This window comes from Aspergillus aculeatus (assembly GCF_001890905.1).
Source record: "Aspergillus aculeatus ATCC 16872 unplaced genomic scaffold ASPACscaffold_10, whole genome shotgun sequence".
Lineage (NCBI taxonomy): Eukaryota > Fungi > Ascomycota > Eurotiomycetes > Eurotiales > Aspergillaceae > Aspergillus > Aspergillus aculeatus.
The window spans coordinates 715,829-735,805 of NW_017962985.1; the positions used below are offsets into that span (position 1 = coordinate 715,829).

The window sequence follows — 19,977 nt, forward strand, 5'->3', positions numbered from 1 at the left end:
CTGCCATAGATGAAAGAAGAATATGTATCAATCCGGAAGAACTCGCACAGACATCCACCACATCAAGACAATACAAACAGGGGCGGGCTGGCTGTTCATCAAAAACAGAAAGAGAAAGTCAAGAAAGGCCAGGGGCTTGCTGTATAGCACAAGATACATAAGAAACATCAATATCACTGCAATCACAATCAAAGCCAGAATTGGTGAACGGGTTGGGCAAAGGAGTGGATGAAGAAGAGGAAAGAGTCGGTTAAACTCAGACAGGAAATCAATCTTGGCTGTTTCTGGTTGCTTGCTGGTTTGTTTTCCGTTTTATCTTTTTTACAATACTTCTGATTACTTGTTCGTTCTCCTCCTCCCTCAGGACAGTCCGGCTGCGCCTGTGGTCCCTGCTGGGGTAGGTTCGAGTTTCTTGCGCGCCACGAGGATACTCTTCAGCGATCCCAGCCATTTGGCCAGCGATTCCTCGTCCGTCGTGCAGAGGCGATAAGATTTCTCCTCCGCGATGATCTGCAGACAGAAATTCTTGGACCGGGACATGGGGTCGATTTCGGCGGCGTCAATCACTTGAGACATCGGGATGATTTTGATGGCGGAGTATTCCTAGGGTTGTGTTAGATACCATCGAAGTAAAACGAAAGAAGACCCCACCTGCTCATCCTTGTAAAACCCCAGGCCACTCGGTCGGAGAACCACCCATAACCGCTTCCATTGCCGCATAGAACCCTTGATCCGAAGACACTGGAGATAGCCGTTGCACACGACCCTTTCGGGATCACGCAGGACCCCGGCGTCGTTGACCCGGCCCGTCTCCCGCGCATTCGAGGCCGATCCCTCCGCAAGGGCCGATGCAGATCGATTGTGCGCCGAGGGCGACCGCAGGCGGACGCTGGTGTTGCTTCCTGGCCCGTCCGACCATTCCGAGTACGAGGTGATGTCGTTCGCCGAGTGGTCATGCGGAGAGGCGAAGCGCCTCGACTTGTACGCGGGCGACAGCGCACCCCCAAGTTCGGGAGAGCTGGGCCGTCCGCGCTGGTCGAAGTCCGAGTGGTCCGTGGTATCGTATACTCGACGCTTACTGCTGGCTGCCGCAGCATCCCCCGGTTTGGACAGCGCCAGAAAAGCCTCTTCGTCTTCGTCCATCCGTGTCTCGGCGCGGATGTATCTGATCCAATCCTCGGCCTCCTTGTCCGTCGCGGCCTGGAAGCGATAGTTTTTGGAAGGAGAGAATATGCCGAAGACGTACTGTCGGTTCGATCGGGGCGATCGGACAGAAGCGACAGCCGTTACTTCAGACAAGGTGATGGAGGCACGGAGGCGGGTGGTTTCTTCATCTTTGTACACGGAAAGAAGGTTTGGGCGGAGGACAAGGTAAGCCGGTTTCCACGAAGCTCTAAAGGCCTAGCAGCGGTATGAATGTTAGTGTCCTGCTGTTGATGAGCAACCAAGAAAGGCAAAGCGACTAACATGCTTGTGCTTCACACGACGAAACACTTTTCCAGTCTTGATGACTCGGTCGAACTCGAAGCTACCGTTCTCATTGACGGGTGAGAAGGTGTCAAGGTTGACATGACCGCTGCGATAGTGGGTGGGATTTGGGGTCGGCGATAGGAGCGTGGAGGACCTCTGGACTTGACCGTCGGGGAGATGGATCACGGGCGCTCGGGCGCTCCCCTCCATAATGGGGGGGCACGAGGTTGAGATAGCCTGGGTCATGATGCCTCACGAACCGGCCGGGGAGTGGTAAAAGGGATGTATGTGGAAGTCCGAGCCAGGATCGATCCGGTGTATGTGCGACGGTCGCGGAAACGGTTGCGACGGAGCAAAAGGAGCGTTGGGTTCTTCTATAGTTTCGTGGTGCGCATGTACGGGGGAGACCAAGAAGGGGTCGTCATTTAGATGGTCGAGTTGCAGTCGGAGCAGAGATGTCAGAAGCAGAGAGAGTATGTAATCGCGATCACAGTGAGTGGCGGATTGCTACCGTAAGGTCATTGAAGTTGGATCGAAAGGAGAGTTGGGCGAGTTGAGTTGCAGTGGGAAGCAACGACGATGAAGGAGGGAATGCGGCGGCGACGACAACAACAACAACAACAACATTAACATCAACAATGACAGGTATTATCAGCAAGTGGCATGACCCAGAGCTGCACTCCGTCACCTTTCGCTTTCATACATAATACATAGAGAGGGGGAAGAAGAGAAGAAAAAGAAAGCAAGAGAGAATAGAAGATCAAATGAAAGAGGAAATTCAAGGGTCTTTCTTTTCTTCGTTTTTTTTCCCTGGTGGAAGGAAAGGGGTATCTATCCGAGAATCTACTACGTACTACCAACTACTGACTCCTACTAGTAGTAGTTCGAGACTTGAACTCGAAGGGAGGGGGTCAACATTTTCCCTGCTTTGCGAACGGGACGCATGGACGTTTTTGTCCTCACTGACTATTCTATTAGAAGATCATCGGGTTCTAGTCCAGACGGTGTCCAGACGGTGGGGGGGCCAATTGTGAGAGTGAGACCTCGACTGACTCAAGCTCCTGCAGTTTCAGCTGGGATGAACCACGAGCAACGTCATCGCATCATTCATCTTCAGGATTGTTTTGTTGCCTTTGTGGTTGTGGTGATGGTGGTTGTGGTGGTTGCTGGAGTGTTTGAGAAGAGTCAAGGGGGTCGCAAAAGTAAGTTAGTTAAGCCTTGAAACGTTCCCCTCGTGGGACGCAAAACCGCCCGCCACGCCCCAGTCCAGGGGTTGAGAAAGGGCGGCTGATATCATGAATCATCTTCATGACGACAAGCTCGTCTTTTGAGTTTCTCCCTCTTGAATTTCCCCGGCATTCTTTGTTTATGTCTCCGTAGTTGCAGCAGTGTAAACAATCATCCAACAAGCATTGACTTCCTCGATCCGATGGATGCAAGAATCTCAAGGCTTCCTAAGAATAGCGGAATGCTGGAGTATGCAAGTGCCTTGACCGCAACGCAGATCCCGACGACCCGACATGGCAACACCAGATGCTTCAATCAAGGGTTCAAAGATACAGTAGTCTACATCATGTCCGTCCTTCACAGTTACTGTATGCAGGCTGCGTGTACCTACATAAAAGTCGCGAAGAGACCTACCAACCGACAGACCCTGGATGTGACAGCTCAACGGCGAAGCTTCGGGATGTCCTCAACTAGACCCGATCTTAGATCTGCACGATGTTCCTTGGCCAAACCTGATAACAGCTTCCAGTCGGACATGCAGATGCAGATACTCGGTGCCAGAGGCAGTCTCTCTCTCTCACACACAGAGCCTGAGCCGGTCGACAGAGATCTAAAAGGCCACCTTGACAGATCCCCTTAGGGCCTGCTGGCCTGGGGTCACGTGCGGGGCCAAGTGGACACTCAGGGTTCTGGATGCATAGATTACCGGTACGTATTACCACCAGGAGCACCACCAGCCCACTGTTACCGTACGTGACAAGCTCAGCCGTGTCGGCCCGAATCCCGTCGGATTTCCAGATCAGGAGAGGGTTCATTCACGGGCTCATGGAAGATGGATGGTGAGATAACATGCGACACGACACCAGCTGGGAAAAGGCGACCTGGATTAATCAGGTTGCTGTTGAGCTGAAGCTCACGGCTTTCCATGAGACGAGACTTATAATTGTTGTCACGACTACTGCAGGCACAGTTTCATTCCTTACTTACCATGTACTGTACATACAAATAGCGAGGGTGGCCAGCATGTCTGATCTCGGTCGATGGCTGTTCATGGCCTGGCTGAAAACGTAACCCACCCACACCATCTATCTTCGACTGGATTTGACCACTCGCACAAGCAAAATGGAGGGGAACGTATGGTTCTTATATTTGCCGTTCAAAATGGACCTGTCGAGCCTCAGCACGAAAGAAGTCGTGTGAAGGTCGGGCGTCGTCAGCCCCGGAAACTCTATGCGGCTATTTATGCTCTTAGGGCGTCGACACGACATCGTGGCTCTTTATATTGCAGAGCGGTTACGAAGTTAGCCTGCATCGACCTCTGACGACAGCTGCGCCAAGTCAAGTAAGAACCGTGAGAATGGGCGCCCCAAGATGATCACACCCAGGGTACAGTGTCGCAAGACGTAAATAGAAATTGTACTCCGTAGAGACTGGGTTGATGTTGATCGCGAACTCAAAACTGTTTTGATCCGGTCAAGATCGAGCGGCGACTGGCGTCTTCTGTCGACGTGTCTTGCAGGTTAAGCTTAAGGGTCTTCTGGCCTTTTATGCACCCAGGGGGGCCACGCTGCCTTACCCGTCGTAGACCTCGACTCTTATCCAGAAAGTGGATGTTGGTGATTCCACTGTGAATTGTGATCCCAGTTGCTGCGGGTATAGAGTAGGAGCACATCCAACACATGTTTGCGATTTCGATAACCAACTAATATGGTCAATTAATGATAGTAGGTACTAGGTAGGTAAGGTAGGGAGTAGTTAAGTAGAGTCGATAGCGAGGTCAGCATTAGCATTTTCCCGCCTGCAATTGCTTGATGCTGGCTGGTTGTTTTCGTTGGCTGGCTGGCTGGCTAAAGAGGGGGGGAAAGCCCATACTTAGTGTGAATGAAAAGGGACTGTCTTGATTACCAGATGCGTACAGTATTTATCGTGTCCACCAGGCCGCGACTCCCGACTAGATGGGTAAATTACCGTCTGGAACCCGGAAACCGCTTGCGCCTCCTTGGACTTGGCGGAAGTTCCAAAGCCATCCCCATCCCCAAATAATCCTGTCGAGCCTTCATTTCAATTCGGTTTGCCTCCCGCTGCTCTCGGCCTTCTCCTCCTCCTCCTCCTCCCCCCCCCCCCTCCCCTCCCTCTTCTTCTTCCTTTCCCCAGCCTCAGTTCAAACCCGCCATCTCGATTCATGATCCCGTCTACTGGCTCCGTGTTTTCGGCCTCATTGCTGCGGACCACTGTCCTTCGCGTTCCTGTCAACCTTCTCCCCGCCCAACTCTATCTCGCCGACTGAGGGAAAAGTTCGCGAGAAAGGAGGCTCTCCTCCGGCCGCTCTTTTTTTCTCATTCCGTTTCGTTTCGCTTCGCTAGACCCGGGCATCGACCTCTTTTCTCGCTATATTTATTCTAATTGTCTTTCGGGTTCTTGTCAAAGACGCTGGCGGACGACCGCTACCACCTGGTTCCCCTAATCACCTCCCACACATCACTTCTCGCGTGTGCGGGCGCTTGCTTTCTATCACCGAACCCCACGACTACAGATTGAAAAGCGGTTCTGGCTTTGAGAATCGTTGCTGCTGAGTGCATCGGGCCTCGATAACGTTGCCCTCGACTGGTTTCTTTGGGTCTCTCGCCTATACATCTGGTACCAATGGGCCTCGTTCAGCGGGTCACAAAATGGTTGCCCTCCACGCCGAGTCTGCCCCTAGATGACTCTTCGCGCGAAAAGGGCCGCAACCTCTCCAGATTCGCCTTCTTCAGACGGAGAATTCGGCTAAAGGGCAATTCCTCGATCTCAATACCCCTGGGATTTGTTTTACTGTTTCCATGTCTTGTAATAGTTCTTATCCTACTCCTTTTTGTTCGACATCCTTCGTCTCCTGGGGGTATCCTGATTCCCGCGGGCACTCCGCCATCGATCAGGTGGGTTCTGAAAATGGCTCTTCTCTGTCTACTGTCTTTGCTAACCGCACGATCACCGCAGAAAAATCAGTGAGAAATATGATAAGGTCTTTGCTACCGGCTGCCTTCCCGTAGAAGAGCAGGACTCCCCTCGCGCAAACGCTGCTTTTGTCGTCCTCGCCAGAAACAAGGAACTGGATGGTGTCGTACAGTCTCTCAAGTCGATTGAGAGACACTTCAACCGCTGGTTCCACTATCCTTATGTGTTCCTGAACGATGGCGACTTCGACGATGATTTCAAGGCCACCGTCAAGAACTATACGAGCGCCCCTGTGGAATTCGGAAAGATCGATGACTCTATGTGGGGATACCCCGACTGGGTCGACCATGAGGTTGCCAAAGAAGGTGTCAGGAAACAGGGTGACGCCGCCATCATGTACGGTGGAATGGAGAGTTACCACCATATGTGCCGCTTCTACTCCGGGTGAGTCTCGCTTCTTTCTTGAAGGTCTTTTCTCATACTGACTCGGGTTGTGCGTATAGACATTTCTACAAGCACCCCCTTCTCATGAAGTACGAGTGGTACTGGCGTCTAGAGCCCGAGATCAAGTACTTCTGTGACATCACCTAGTAAGACGACCGCCTGATAGATCGCATTTGATGGAATGCTAATGTGGACCTCAGTGACCCCTTCGTCAAAATGGCCGAAAACAACAAAACGTATGGCTTCACTATCGCCGTCAAAGAGCTTCGCGAAACCGTCCCGAACATCTTCCGCTATGCTTCTGCCTACAAACGCAAGAACAACATGGACTCAAAAGGTCTCTGGGAGATGTTCCTCGAGAAACCGGAGGAAGAAGAACAGAAGCCAGAGGAAGTCAAGCAAGAAAAGCTTCCTGAGGAAATTCTTCTGAACGAACCCGGCGAAAACACTGTCCCCGACATTGATCCCGAAGCCATGGAAGGTGAAAAGTACAATATGTGCCATTTCTGGAGTAACTTCGAGATTGCGCGCCTGGACTTCTTCCGTAGCAAGGAATATGAGGAATTCTTCGACATGATGGACAAGAGTGGTGGTTTCTGGATGGAGAGAGTACGTGCCGTTCCCCCTTTCGTCTTCCCGTTCTTGGCTAACTGATTTTCCAGTGGGGTGATGCGCCGATCCATTCGCTGGCCGCCGGTATCCTCTTGGGCCCTGGCGACATCCATTACTTCCGTGACTTTGGCTACCGCCACACCACCATCCAGCACTGTCCTGCGAATGCCCCCGCCCGTCAACTTCCCCGAATTCCTTATCTGGAGATGACGACCGATGACGAAAAGGCGCGCTTCGAGGAGGATGACTACTGGGCCAACCCGGACCCCGTCAAGGAGAATGGCGTTGGCTGCCGCTGCAGGTGCGACACCGATATTGTGGATGTCGAGGGCAAGCAGGGCAGTTGTCTCGCTGAATGGGTAGAAGTTGCTGGAGGGTGGGCATCTCCATAGACTCTGATTCTTGCCCCTTAATGTTCGCTGTATAATCTTTGCCTCCTCGTTTTCGTACCTACTTGTTCGACTATGAGCATTATTCGGGTCGCCCTTGGAGTTATCTGCTTGAGAGCCTGCATGTTACGTTGGCTGTGGGTTTCTGGACGGCGTTTCACGGATCTGACGGCTTCTATCCATGGAAGACGGTTGACCATTCTCATCAATCTTGACAAATTCATCTAGCGTGATTCGTATACTTCCATTCCGTTGGGATTGCCGCGTTCGCTATAAAGAGATCCGAATGTCACAGACGGTCTCGTTATGAAATGTCAGAAGAAGCCTTCGGTGAAGACGCGCTAGCCAGGATGCTATCCACTCCGTTGCTGCACGGCGGACTTCTGCTGAAGCTACTCTCATATGGTGAGCGCAAGACTCCTCGAACGCTAGCGAGCACCCACTGCGCGCTTTTCCGTGGGCCTTATGACACGACCGCTTGCTTGATGTTCGTCGATGGGCTGTCCTTCCCACCATGTCTATTGGGGAACCCAGAATGGCAGAGGTGAGCAACCACCCAAGCTGGTCTTGAGGCGCTTCAAGGGCGAGTGAGACCGGGTGCATCAGCACCGATATGGCAGACAGATTGCCATGGATCCTTGTGGCCTTTTGAGGGTCACTACGTAATAATAAATACCCTGTCGATGTCTCTTGTCTTATTCCTTTCTCCCTTTCCTTCCTTCTTTCTGTCCCGATGCCATTCAGGAAGTATTCTGGTTGTCTGATTTGTTCTCCCCTTTCCCCATCCAACATCCTTCCCCCTTGACTCTTCTCAATTCACTTAAGTCATGGAATGTACATACCTCATAGTCACTTATATCATCCAGTGGATCATGCCATTCTGATCGTGACTCCAGTAGTAGTTGTTTGCAGAGCTGTTTTCAGATTAGTAATAATGAGCTGTGCTGACTGTCGGAGATCTACAAAACTACCCTTTCTGGACTAGTCACCTGATAACGGATGGCTTATCAGCTCAGGCGGTTTTGCCTTCGTTCCGGGCATTTCCTACCCTCGGAGTTGAGACGGAGTATACGATGGAATTGATCCAGACAACCCGAACGAACAACACATGATGAGGTAACCAACTGTTCGGTTGGTTGAACATTCAGGCTGACGAGTAGTACGTCCTCCTATGAACTAGGTAGGGAGGGGATTGCTCCGCCTGACCGACCCTTCATGTCTTACTACCGCGTTATCCTTGTCATGTGCCCCGCGCATGATAGCTTGCCATCAGCCTGCCACTGCCACTAGTTAACTTATCATTCATTACTCTATCACTCTATCACTCTATCACGACCCCTCATCACTCTTCCTTCTTCAACTCCCCTTCTCCCCTCCGAATCCCATCTGGTCCTCCTTGACTGCCGTAAACCTCTTTCCAGGTTCGCAAAAGGTTTGCCTACTTCTGCTTCGCGGAGTGAGAATCACTGTTTCATATTCGAACCTCTTATTTATCCAGTCAATGGTCCATTCACATCTAGTTAGTCCTTAGGCACCCAAGCCGCTCTTTCTCCGCCCGGACCCTCGGGAACAGCACCCCAGTATCCACACACTTACTACTACTTACTTACCTCCCCCTCCCCACGCAAACGCAACGCAACGCATCGTCGGTCTAGTTGTTCGTCGGGCATCTGCCTATCAGGCTGAGGGATCTCGAGGAAGCTCTTCGGAACAAACTGCATTCCTACCAGTTTCTGACCGCTAGAGCTTACCTCTCGTGAAGTTAACGTATTTACTCCGCTGACTGTTTGTTGTACTTATTCTTGGGCTTACCCGTTGTCCATTGTACTCGGCCGCAAAAAAGCTTCCGCTCTGCAACTTACCTAACATACTACCTCATTTTCCTGCACCTGTCTCTATGACAAAATCACACTAGCATCATGACTGACCCTCCGGAACCTTCTTCCAGACGTTGCCAGAACGACTCGGCCGCTGCTCCACCTCTGCAGTATCCTACGTTCCCTCCCTTGAGTGCTTCTGTCGAAGAGTGGCTATCTCGATCGAGGCCTATCAACATGACGTCAAATCTGCCAACCACAGACCAGACCTCCCGGTCACTGAGTGAGAGCTGGGCCACGATGAGCGTCTCCGATATATATTCTGAGGATGGTACCCGCTCGGAACAGACCGATATGGGGTCTCTGATCGATCATACTGGTCCTGACGATGTGGCCAGCCTTGACGAGACCTCAAGCAACAGTGAAATCGATGCCAGTGATGATGACGGATACTACGGTGAGAATTATGAGTCGACGAGCCATGTGTCGGCCACGCAAGAGCTGTCTTCTGGTTTCCCTTTTCTCGGGACCTCGATCGATGACAGTAGCCTCACCACCCAGACTGCTTTCCGCCAGTCGACCGAGTCCATCGAGTTTACTGAGCCTGAGAGCTGGCCCGAAACCGAACGCGTAGAATTGAAACACACCATTCGGGTGTTTGAAGGTCTTGAGGCAGCAGCATTGAAACAGAAACTCTCTAACACAACCCAAGACTCAACACTTACAGCTACAGTGCAACAAACCATGACGAGAAGATCCTTGGACACAGACAAGCCATTCCGCGTGCTCTACATTGGCAGCCCGGACTTCCGAAACCTCATCCTGGATAAAATTGGAGATGTCCTGGTGGCAAGCTCTCCCTGTAGCAGTTACGAAAGCAGTTCCACCGAGTCCTCCAGGTATCATGTGGTCCCAACATCCTTTGGTGCCGGGGCGATCCCTAATTTCGCCGAGCTCCTGCCCATTCATGTTCAACTTATCGTGGACGAATGTCTCGACGCCTCTGCAGACAGTCAGACTGACAAGCGCAGCACGATCACCTTGAATCTCAAGAACCAACCTCCATATACTTCGAAGTGGGTGGGTGCCGACTATTGCATTTCTTCTCCTGTGGAGTGGACCTTGCCCGATGTAGCCATCATTTTCCTAGCAACCACCGACAGCAACAAGGACATGGAGACCCAGAGGCTGGCTCGCATCTTTTTGGAAAGACACGGCGTGCCCACAATGGAAATCTCAGAGCGCCCGCTGTGGACAATGTCGAGGGTCCCTGTTCCCGTGAACCGCCACAGTCTTCACATGTGCCTGGAATCGCGTGATCCAGTCACTGGAACCTCTACACTTGTGAACAGGTATCCGATTGACATCAAGACGTTTGAGAGCATTGCGCCCAGACAGCTCAATAGAAACCTGGCTTCTCTGGCAACTATATATCCGCGGAAAGTTTATCAGGTTCCCCCCGAGTGTCCAAAGGAGCTTCTAGTGAAACGAGCTCTGAACGCCGTGGATCACACATGGAAAGTGACCCCCCTCCCCTTCAGCAATGGAAATCACAAACTGGCGTTCTTACTTCGCTTGACTGTCCTGTTTGCTGCCGCCGTATTGACTATAACTTTTGGCCATTTTGCGCTCCGGGCACTTATCTTGTTTCTTACCCAGTATTTCGCACACTCTGAAGTCTCCAGCACAGTCACAACTCATTCTCAGAATATACCAACGGCCAGCGGGTTCGGTCCGGATGGATCGTTAACCGTGGTGCCGTCGAATATGGCTGCTGTTCAAGCCCACAGAGCTCAAGCTCATGGCCGCTCTTCGTTGGAAGATTTTATGGACGGAATTCTCTCTCCGAATCAGCCAAGTGAGGGGCCCAGCGAATTTGAGTTTCAGGTGGTTGGCGATTGTCATCTGGCCATCAAACCACCACATAAATCTTTCATTGGCAGGAAGGGTCCACGATTTAGTGTTCAGATAAAACGAGATGGCAAGCCCCTCGATTACGAACTTTCGACTTTGTTCGAAGGAGTATACACCTTGAAACTCGAGCGAGCCGATGCCTATGGGCTGTTGGATGTTATAATCACCTCAAACACCAGACCACCTTTTACACAGACCACTTCCGTGGACTTTGGTACACCATGGCTGAAGATTCAGAACTGGAAACGAGCCGCCCATGCCATTTCGTCACAGTTTTTGAAGGAATTTGGCAGCGCGCAAACGGGCCTGTCAGAGGCATACGAACGTATCTGTACCGACCTCCAGGTGCTCATGGGTGACGTCGTCAAGAAAGCCCATTTTCTGCGACGAGAGGCGTCCTCGCTACATGACTCGGTGCAACTCTCCCATGATACCAAAGAACTGGTTCTCTCGAAGTCGGCGCAGCTTACTCAAGCTGTCAAACGTAATGCTGTGCAACCTCTCTTAGCCGCCTCAGCCACATTCCAAGGCCACACTGAAAGAGTCAATAGGGGAGCCAGGGAAGTTATGAGTGGCACATGGAACAGGATAAGTGCTTCTGCTCAGGTGCTTGATCTTACGAGCATGAAGACGCATATCCGCAACGCAAGGAAGTGCCAGACTTTGAATAGGGCGCAGCAGAGGGCCAGGAGCCTCATGAAACGGAAGACTTGCCGGCAGACTAGATGTGCTAAATAAGGAGGTCGAACAGCTGGACTGGACTCTGGGAGATGGAATCTGCTTCTTGTAGGTAGTACACTAGCTACAATTCTCTTCGCTTTATTCTTTGTTGGCTTTTGGGTTGCTCTGCTCGGTTTGGGACGTTCTCGGCGCATGGTCACGTATTGAGGATTGTTTGACGCGTGGATCTGGATCCTGGGAATACTGGCAGGCAAATGTATCCAGGTTTATCTAATTGATATTGATACTGATCAGATATTGATATTGACACTCATTGACATTGAACATTAAAGCATTAAATGAGTGTGAATGGGCAACTGTGGACCAAGATCCATAATGGTTGCAGTACTTGTAGGTCAGTACATAGTGGACTCACCCCGCGGTCCCTTTTTCTTTTTCAGGCGCGGGGCAGGCAGTAAATGACCTTCCCTTCCGAACGAGTGGCGCTAGGTGCCTAAGGCTCTGAGGCAAGAAAGGTAGCAAGCCAACCTTTGAACCCACCTTCTTTGGCCGACCAAAAACATTGAATCCCGTCCATATTTTCCCACCCCCTCTTCAAACTAATAACTCCATCCTCCCATACAATCTTTTATTTTCCCCTCTATTCTCAGGTATACTTCCACCTGCATTCTTATCTCAAAATCTTGACCCGCTCACTTTCTTCCGCAGAAATCTATCCATCCATCCATCACCATGTCTGACGTCGCTGAGACTAAGCCCGACCCCACCACCAGCGCTCCTGAGGCCGCTGAGAAGCCCGAGACCACCACCACCGAGGCCGTGGCTGAGGAGGCCAAGGCTGCTGCTGAGTCTGCCGCTGAGACCGTCAAGGAGACTGCCACCAAGACCACCGACAGCGTTTTCTCCATGTTCGGCGGAGGTCCCAAGAAGGAGAAGGTCGAGGTTGAGGATGACAAGGACGAGCCTTCTGGCTCTTCCAAGGCCCAGAAGGCTGAGGAGGAGGTGAGTCAATACAAAAGTTTTTTTGGTGGTTTTGGGAAGAATCACTCGTTGGGTGGGCTTGCGGGTTATTGTTCAGACATACCCCGCTTTCGCCCCTCCATGGCGGAGAGCTTCTGTGTTCAAATCTTTTGTTTTGTCTCCTCTTATTTCTATCGCGCGGGGAACCAGTTTGACTCGATCGTGAGAGAAAGCCTTTGGCTAACTAGTCGCTTGCCTCAACAGGACGAAGCCCCGGAGTCCCCCGATGTCCACTTCGAGCCCGTCATCCGCCTGACGGAAAAGGTCGAGACCAAGACCAACGAGGAGCTGGAGGAGCAGACTTTCAAGATGCGTGCTAAGCTGTTCCGCTTCGACCGTGAGAGCAAGGAGTGGAAGGAGCGTGGCACTGGTGACGTGAGACTGCTCAAGCACAAGGAGAACCAGAAGACCCGCCTTGTGATGCGCCGCGACAAGACCCTCAAGGTCTGCGCTAACCACTACAGTGAGTTTTCGCCTCGAGACTGGAGCGGAGGGTCTCCATACACGTTCCAGGTGACTGATGCTTTGCTCTAGTTGTTCCCGACATGACGCTCAGCGCCAACGTTGGCAGTGACCGCAGCTGGGTCTGGAACGCTGCCGCCGATGTTAGCGAGGGCGAGCCCGAGGCTTGCACCCTGGCCATCCGCTTTGCCAACAGCGAGAGTAAGTCCTGTTGCTTCTCTGAATGTCCCCGGAAACGGTATGACTAACGCATGGTTCCAGACGCCAACCTGTTCAAGGAGGCTTTCGAGACGGCACAGAAGGAGAACGAGAAGCTCCTCAGCCAGCAGTAAATGCGGGGAATTCCAGCAGCTACGAATCTTTCCCCTCCCAGCGGCAAAGTGATATAGAGGGCTATCTTTAATGCACATTTCGATCTCTCCTTTGCACTACGAATCTGATGTGGACTTCTTTTTCGTCATTTACCTCTCTCATCCCCCGCCCATGCGGATTCACTTTCCCATAATCCCCATCGACCCTTATTATTATCTCGTACCTTCTTCCCCTTTCCCCCTTACCCTTGACACGATCTGTATTCCTCCATCCGTGAGGAGACAGAATGATGAGGCCGGCTCTGTCGAGATTCGGAGTCGATGCATGTACAGACAGATTCGACGTGGTTTGACCCCGAGGTTGAAAGTATGTCCTCAGGCGAGTCGGCAGTAGATAGACACCATTTCCCCAAAATACACGTATGACATTATGAAGTAGAAACGCTGGTATTTTGGTGCATTGGATGACTTTGTTTTCCTCATTTAGGGTGTAAGCAGAATGTGAGATTAAATGGATCTCTAAGTGTGGAGGGGTACTGCAGTGAACAGCCCATGAAATTGCAGATCAGATGAATAAAGTACGAAGTAGATGATGCCTTATTCCGGTCTGAGGGGGGAGTTGCGATGCGGGAAAGTGCAGTGCAGAGTCCAGTAACAGTAACTGAAAGGTTGGTTAGTACTCGAGCAGTGAGCAGTAAGTAATCAGTCAATCAGTCAATCGTTCCATGCAAATCCCCCCTCCCCTCCCCCCCGCGCGGAAAGCTTCCCTCCCAGCTGTCTCTTGCTACGACTTGTGCCTTTTATCACCTTAGCACCCTAGCCTACGATATCTCGTTATTTAAATTTCAATTGAGAGTCAATCTCAGTCAAGTTTGCAGTAAACCTGGGGAGCAAGAAAGCGAAAGTGACAGACATTGCAGCCCCGATCAGATCCCATCCCGGCAAACACCCGACCTCAACTCCGCCTTGATTCGTCGCGCCTGCTTGAGCCCGATTGCTCTCCGTACACTTTCTCCCAAAACAACCAGTCTGCCACCACAACCTTCAGAGGAAGGGATCCAGCCAAGCTCGCCATTCACTCAATCCCTAACTCCCTATCTCTCCGCGCAATCAACTGAAGCCTATTCACAACGATGCCCGACGTGAGTCCGCCGCCTTCTCCGTTCCTGAGCATTGCGAGCGAGCGAGCGAGCGAGCCATTGCTCACTCTACTCGTGACGCGCGGACTCTGAACCCCGGACAAGACATTAATTGCAGCGCGCTGACCCAGCTCCTCTTCTTATAGGTCAAGAGAAATGTCCGTCTGGTGACGGAGCAGCACATTCTGTACGTTCCCACACCTTGGCCTCTGTCTGGTCTTTACCTGAGCTTAGCTCGGAGTCATCACCACCACCACCATTCAACCATCCTCTTCAGCTCCCCGTCACATCGCAACCACCTTGACATATCGCAAACCATGATTGCCACGTTACATACCCGAGCAAGAACGCGCTCGCGCTTCCGCTGTCTTCCTTTAGTCTCTTTAAAGGACAATATGTGAGGGAGCTAGTGAAAGTGCTCGATGGGCTAACTAGGCTGTTTCGCGCCCGCGCGCCCCCAACAGGAACAAAGACTCCGGCGTCGAGGGATTCCCTCTACGATCATGGTCAATTGAAATCTACCTGGTCAACGACCACGGCGAGCAGGTTCCCGCAAACGTCTTCGACAAGGTGACGTACACACTGCACCCGAGTTTCGGCCCGCGGGCTGTTCAGAGTACGTTCTTTGCTTTTTCACTTTTTTTTCTTAAGGGGAGTTTGTATTCTCCGACCTGGTTGGGTTTCTTCCTCGTCTCATGATTCCCTCATTTACCCGAATTCTCGCGTTTGCACTTGTGTGTCTATATGTGCATCGTGGAGGAGGGGAGGCGTTTTCTTACCCTTAGCGGCGTCTGCAATTATTGGGGCGGGGGGTTCCTACTCTTAGCGGCCTCTGAAAATCATAGGGAGAGGGAAGTGTTGGGGGCAGAAAGAACCACCCAACATAGGATTACTGCAAAACGATTTCGTGATCCCATGGACTGGCTGACACGCGTTTTGTTTCGGGATGATAGCTTTTAAGAATCCTCCGTTCAGAATCTCCGAGGAAGGATGGGGTGAATTCGACATGCAGATCGGCCTGTCTGCCGCCGACAAGGAGCATTTCGTCACCCATGACCTCAACTTCGCGCAGGCGCGCTACGAATCCAAGCACGTTATTGTGAGTGAATCCTGAGTTGTTCCTGAGGGTTGAGATGGGAAGACTGACCTGGGTTGTCCCCGAAACAGACCTTCAAGAACCCCAAGCCTGCGCTGCTAGCGCTACTGCGTGAATCCGGCCCCGTTCCTGGCGACGAGAACGGAGTCAAGTCGAAACGCGCCGCGGGAGGCGAGGAGGGGTCGAAGAAGAAAAAGAAGACGGAGAAGAATGTAATTTCCCTCCCCGTTTAGATTTGGTCCCATCTTCCTGGCTTGTGCCGTGATCACTCGGCTAATTTGTGTTAATATAGGTCGACATGGACAAGCTGGCCGATGGCCTCCAGCGTCTTGGCGAAGACGATCTTCTCCAAGTGGTGCAGATGGTCCATGACAACAAGGCTCCGGACTCATATACCAAGAACGATGTTGAGCGTGAGTTTCCCTTGTTCACCTTTCTTGTGATTTCTTTGTAACAGCAACTAACCACAACCTGATGGATTTATCATCGACAGAGGGTGAATTCCACGTCGACCTCTATACCTTACCCGATAACCTAATCAAGATGCTCTGGGATTTCACGCAGGAAAAAGGTGCTTTGTGATTTTGTTTCTTTTTTGTCGGACTCTCTCTTTTCTTCCATCTTTCTTGTCTCTCTTCCGACTACCATTTTATTTTATTTTCCCCTCTCTCGTCCGAAATCTTCGTGATAAAACAAAACTTAATCATACCACTTTTCCTGCGTTGTTTGACCCGTGTACCTTTCGATCTTGTCTCTGGACCTCTGGACAAAGCCACATATGTGTCTATATGGCTTCTCCCTTTCTTGCGAAAGTGCGTGGGCTGCTAGGAGTCGTTGCATTGAAGCTTTCTTTTGCTTTTTCGGCGAGAATACAAAATTTTCTGTCTGCTGGGGTTTAGGGTCGGTAAGAATACATACATATCTTTTACTTTTTTTTCTGATGGGATGGGAATGGGATGGGGAGCATCTGGTTTGGTTCTGTGATTATCTGGATGATTGTGAGAGGGAGGGTATGGGATATGGGATATGGGATATGGGATATGGGCGGGTAAGATGCCATTACTTCACAAGATGGTCGCACCTATGATGTACGGTAGGCTATGTAATTCGGGCAACTGGCTAGTGCCTGTACTTCACCTTCCCTGGGTATAGGTATAATCCCCAGCCTAGTTAGACTATAGTTATCCGGATCTTTCGAGGATTGCGCAGCAGGTATAGATAGCCACACTAGCCTGAAACCACGACTCCCCTACACTACATATACTATGTATAACCACTACACTCACTACTTATACAGACAGTGGAAAGCCCCTCAAACTTGATCTAGATATGATGACGATGACGATGATGATCAGTGATTAGAGTAAAGTGGATAATAATACATAGCCATAGCCATAGCCATGGCCCTGAGATTCGACTGCGCGAAGGACACACTACCAAACCAAAGATGAGGACGCAGACATCAAAAAAAAGAGAAAAACTCATATCGTGACGAGAAAAAAACCATGGAGGATATCTTCAAGCTCAGGATAAAATCAAATCAAGACAAACAGTAAAATAACCCTGACAACACCGTGACGAAAATTCTATATGCGAGCCCGGATTTTGAGTTTGTAACATGAAAAGAAAAAGGAGAGAAACGCCCGCTGTGGTGCATTGCAATGCTTTGGATTGAGGATAGTGATGTGGTGTGGTGTGGAGAACAGAGGTGGCTGTGTCGAGGTTTAGATTGAGATGGAGAATTAATGAGAGAGGACATGTGCAGCGTAGCGTGAACGTGGATCGGGATTGATCGTCAGATTGAGATTCATGGTGTTGCTTTAGAGGATGCGGTGCCTGTACATGTTGATCGTGATTAGTATCGAATATTGGCGGGAAGGGTGATGCGGAAGACAACATACATCTTCAACAAGTCCTCCAGACTGTCGGCACTCAGACTCCGCCCCTTGGGAATCTGGCGCATGATCTCGACGATCGTGGCGAAGACATCCCCGTCGCGGTACGCCAGCAACGCCGGGGCCTCGATGTTATCCATCTCCGCGATTTCGTGGTGCAGCTTGATGAAGTGAACGGTGGGTTGGCGGCGAGCGATGGTGTTCAGGCAGTCTTCGACGAGGGCACTGGGCGTGGACTTACCAACAAGTTAGTTTCGGCCACTACAACCAATAATCAGAGAAACATACCTCCGGATCATACAGGCAAACGACCACCACCGTCCCCGAAGTGACCTTCTCAATGGCATCCAGATACCCAACGGCATCCACGTGGTCGACGGACCCATACAACCGGCGGCGAGGACTGGGCTTGCGAAGCGTACGGGCCTGCATCTCCTGCATGCGCGAGGTGCGCCACTGGCGCAGAAACCGCTCCTCGTCGTCGCTGCCCGAGGACCCGTCAGGCGGGGAGGAGTTGTGCAGCAGCGTGGCGTCGTCCGTGGTGGCCTTCATCGAGTAGTGGGGTCGGTCAATGCCGGCGACGCTCAACAGGGTGCGGCGGAAGGAGGATTTGCGGGCGCGCTCGAAGGCCTGGGCGTCGGCAATGACACCCTTGGGGCCTGTGTTGGCATCGTAGGTGGCATTGGGGATCTTGTAGGTACTGGTGTTGCGGGAGTGCATGGCAGAGGTTCTGTGGATGTCGTCGTCGTCGTCGTCGTCGTCGTCTGCGTCGGAGAAATGAGGGCGGTTGTGGTCTTCGTGATCGTTATCGTCGGAGGATTGATCGGAGTCGTCTCGATCAGAATGATTATCTCGGTCTTCAGGGTGAGTCGAGAACCGGTCTCGATTGTTCTGAAGGAGTTGATTGAATTCTTCTTGGGCGGCAGATGACATCTTGAAAAAGAAGAAAAGAGGAGAAAAGGGACCAAGTGTCGGGAGGGTATGCCGGGTGTTTTAAAAGGAATGGGTCGTTGACCAGAGGAGTGAAACGATGATATTCTTAGAATGGGGGGAGGGACGACTTGGGCTGTGCCTGGATCTGCGTGGTCGTTCCGGGACGGGTTGGAATGGGCTAGGTCAAATTCCCACTTTGGTATTTTTTTTTCCCTTTGTTTTAAAATTATGTTTTTAAACTTCTGGGGTGTTGTCCTCTTTCTGTCCGTGAATTCGTGTGTTGTTGAAGGGGTGTGCTCTGGGCGAATGGGAAAAGCGGAAGAGGGCCGAGCGAGGAGTGAAGCCGAATTCGTAACCAACACGCAAGTGGTCAAAGGTCACGTCCCATAGGGCAATTGGGGTGCGTTTCGAATGGTTTGACTTTTTGGAGGAGGGGCTGATAATGATGGTGATGGATGATATAGTTACGGATCTTGTCTCCTGGTCTGAGTAAAGAAAGGGAGTAATAGGATTAAGTTAGAGTATGAGGAGGAGGGAGATCGGGGCGAAAGAAGGATGGAGAAGAGGGGGTGGGCAAGGAAAAGAGATGAGGGAGAGATGGAGTGGATGGAGTGGCCGCAGCCAGTGGCGGGAAGAGGGGGAAAAAAAAAAAAGGAAGGCTCTGGGCTCTGGATGAAACACGGTCCAGGGGGCGTAGTGTGTTTCAGGGCAGAAGATCAGCCGCAGCAGAAGAACCTTCCATGCCTTCCTTCCCTCCTCCAGGATTGTCTTCCTTCCGCCCTCCCCCCTACATTCATTTATTTATTCACTAAGGAGTACATGAATTCATAAACCCATAAACTATCAGCCTCATACATATCTCATGGTTCATCCACTTCGAAACACAACCCACCGAGCTTCAGGGTCTGTTTGGAAGAGATGAACTCGTCCCCAGCTTTTCCAGCCGGTTGGAATCCAACGGTTTGTGTATTCAATCGACTCCAACTCAGCCTTTACGACCCCCCGGTCCACCCAACTACATCATCAGGTGTTTCACACATCGGGGATGAACTCTGTTTGCCGAGTGCAAATGACCGGCCGAGTGCAAATGACCAAGTATAGCAACATCGCAAACCATTCATATTCCTCATGCAGTAAGTGGTCAGCAGTAAGCAAAGTACACATAGAAGCACAGTAACTTTCCGACTAACAGAATAAAAAGTACGGAGTACCGTACAGTACATAAAGATCTGACACGTCCAATTTAAGGTTGCATGTTGCATGCAGTCCTCCGTAGGTACACGACAGGACATATCAAACCTGCATACTCCGTAGTTCGAGTCGCATACTTTTCCACTGCAGATGGGCGCAGCACCGAGCCCTGAGCACAGCATCCCATCCCATCCCACCTTCCATTCAATCTAGCATTCGACCTAATACATGAATGAAATTAAAACTATATCCCCTTGAACAACCCAAAAAAAAAAAGAAAGAAAAAAGAAAAGGAAATCAACAACAACAACAACAACAACAACAACAACAATCTTCGAACACGAACGCAAAACACAACCACTCGAAAAACTACATAAACAAACGATGGGGCAAACACCTTCCCCCTCCTCCACTTCAGAGTCAAGCTTCGGTTCATCCCCCC

The 19,977-nt window shown here is 51.2% G+C and overlaps 6 protein-coding genes across 6 annotated transcripts; 4 read left to right on the top strand and 2 right to left on the bottom strand.

The window, feature by feature from the left end:
- Positions 1-360: 360 nt before the first annotated feature.
- ASPACDRAFT_30815 (PH domain-containing protein) lies at positions 361-1,716 on the bottom strand (the record flags this gene model as incomplete). Its single annotated transcript, XM_020199763.1, has 3 exons — positions 361-603; positions 637-1,401; positions 1,468-1,716. The coding sequence occupies 3 exons, from the start codon at positions 1,714-1,716 to the stop codon at positions 361-363; spliced, it is 1,257 nt and encodes a 418-aa protein (XP_020055153.1).
- Positions 1,717-5,340: 3,624 nt separating this feature from the next.
- ASPACDRAFT_30626 (glycosyltransferase family 15 protein) lies at positions 5,341-7,079 on the top strand (the record flags this gene model as incomplete). Its single annotated transcript, XM_020199748.1, has 5 exons — positions 5,341-5,612; positions 5,674-6,075; positions 6,135-6,221; positions 6,276-6,684; positions 6,738-7,079. The coding sequence occupies 5 exons, from the start codon at positions 5,341-5,343 to the stop codon at positions 7,077-7,079; spliced, it is 1,512 nt and encodes a 503-aa protein (XP_020055154.1).
- Positions 7,080-8,995: 1,916 nt separating this feature from the next.
- On the top strand, positions 8,996-11,545 carry ASPACDRAFT_61520 (uncharacterized protein; the record flags this gene model as incomplete). The annotated part of the gene is made up of 1 exon (XM_020203668.1): positions 8,996-11,545. The coding sequence occupies one exon, from the start codon at positions 8,996-8,998 to the stop codon at positions 11,543-11,545; it is 2,550 nt and encodes an 849-aa protein (XP_020055155.1).
- Positions 11,546-12,083: 538 nt separating this feature from the next.
- ASPACDRAFT_79611 (Ran GTPase-binding protein YRB1) lies at positions 12,084-13,708 on the top strand. The gene is made up of 5 exons (XM_020205447.1): positions 12,084-12,138; positions 12,197-12,490; positions 12,713-12,971; positions 13,043-13,171; positions 13,232-13,708. Exons 2-5 carry the CDS (start codon positions 12,221-12,223, stop codon positions 13,300-13,302), a joined length of 729 nt encoding a protein of 242 aa, XP_020055156.1. The 5' UTR covers positions 12,084-12,138; positions 12,197-12,220; the 3' UTR covers positions 13,303-13,708.
- A 419-nt stretch (positions 13,709-14,127) lies between these two features.
- ASPACDRAFT_79612 (putative transcription initiation factor subunit (TAF30)) lies at positions 14,128-16,406 on the top strand. Its single transcript, XM_020205448.1, has 7 exons — positions 14,128-14,423; positions 14,567-14,607; positions 14,885-15,036; positions 15,374-15,519; positions 15,588-15,728; positions 15,809-15,929; positions 16,010-16,406. Exons 1-7 carry the CDS (start codon positions 14,415-14,417, stop codon positions 16,096-16,098), a joined length of 699 nt encoding a protein of 232 aa, XP_020055157.1. The 5' UTR covers positions 14,128-14,414; the 3' UTR covers positions 16,099-16,406.
- Positions 16,407-17,213: 807 nt separating this feature from the next.
- On the bottom strand, positions 17,214-18,770 carry ASPACDRAFT_79613 (phosducin family protein). Its single transcript, XM_020205449.1, has 3 exons — positions 17,700-18,770; positions 17,418-17,647; positions 17,214-17,352 (listed from the first exon to the last, which is right to left on the bottom strand). The coding sequence occupies exons 1-3, from the start codon at positions 18,342-18,344 to the stop codon at positions 17,337-17,339; spliced, it is 891 nt and encodes a 296-aa protein (XP_020055158.1). The 5' UTR covers positions 18,345-18,770; the 3' UTR covers positions 17,214-17,336.
- Between the last annotated feature and the right edge of the window lie 1,207 nt (positions 18,771-19,977).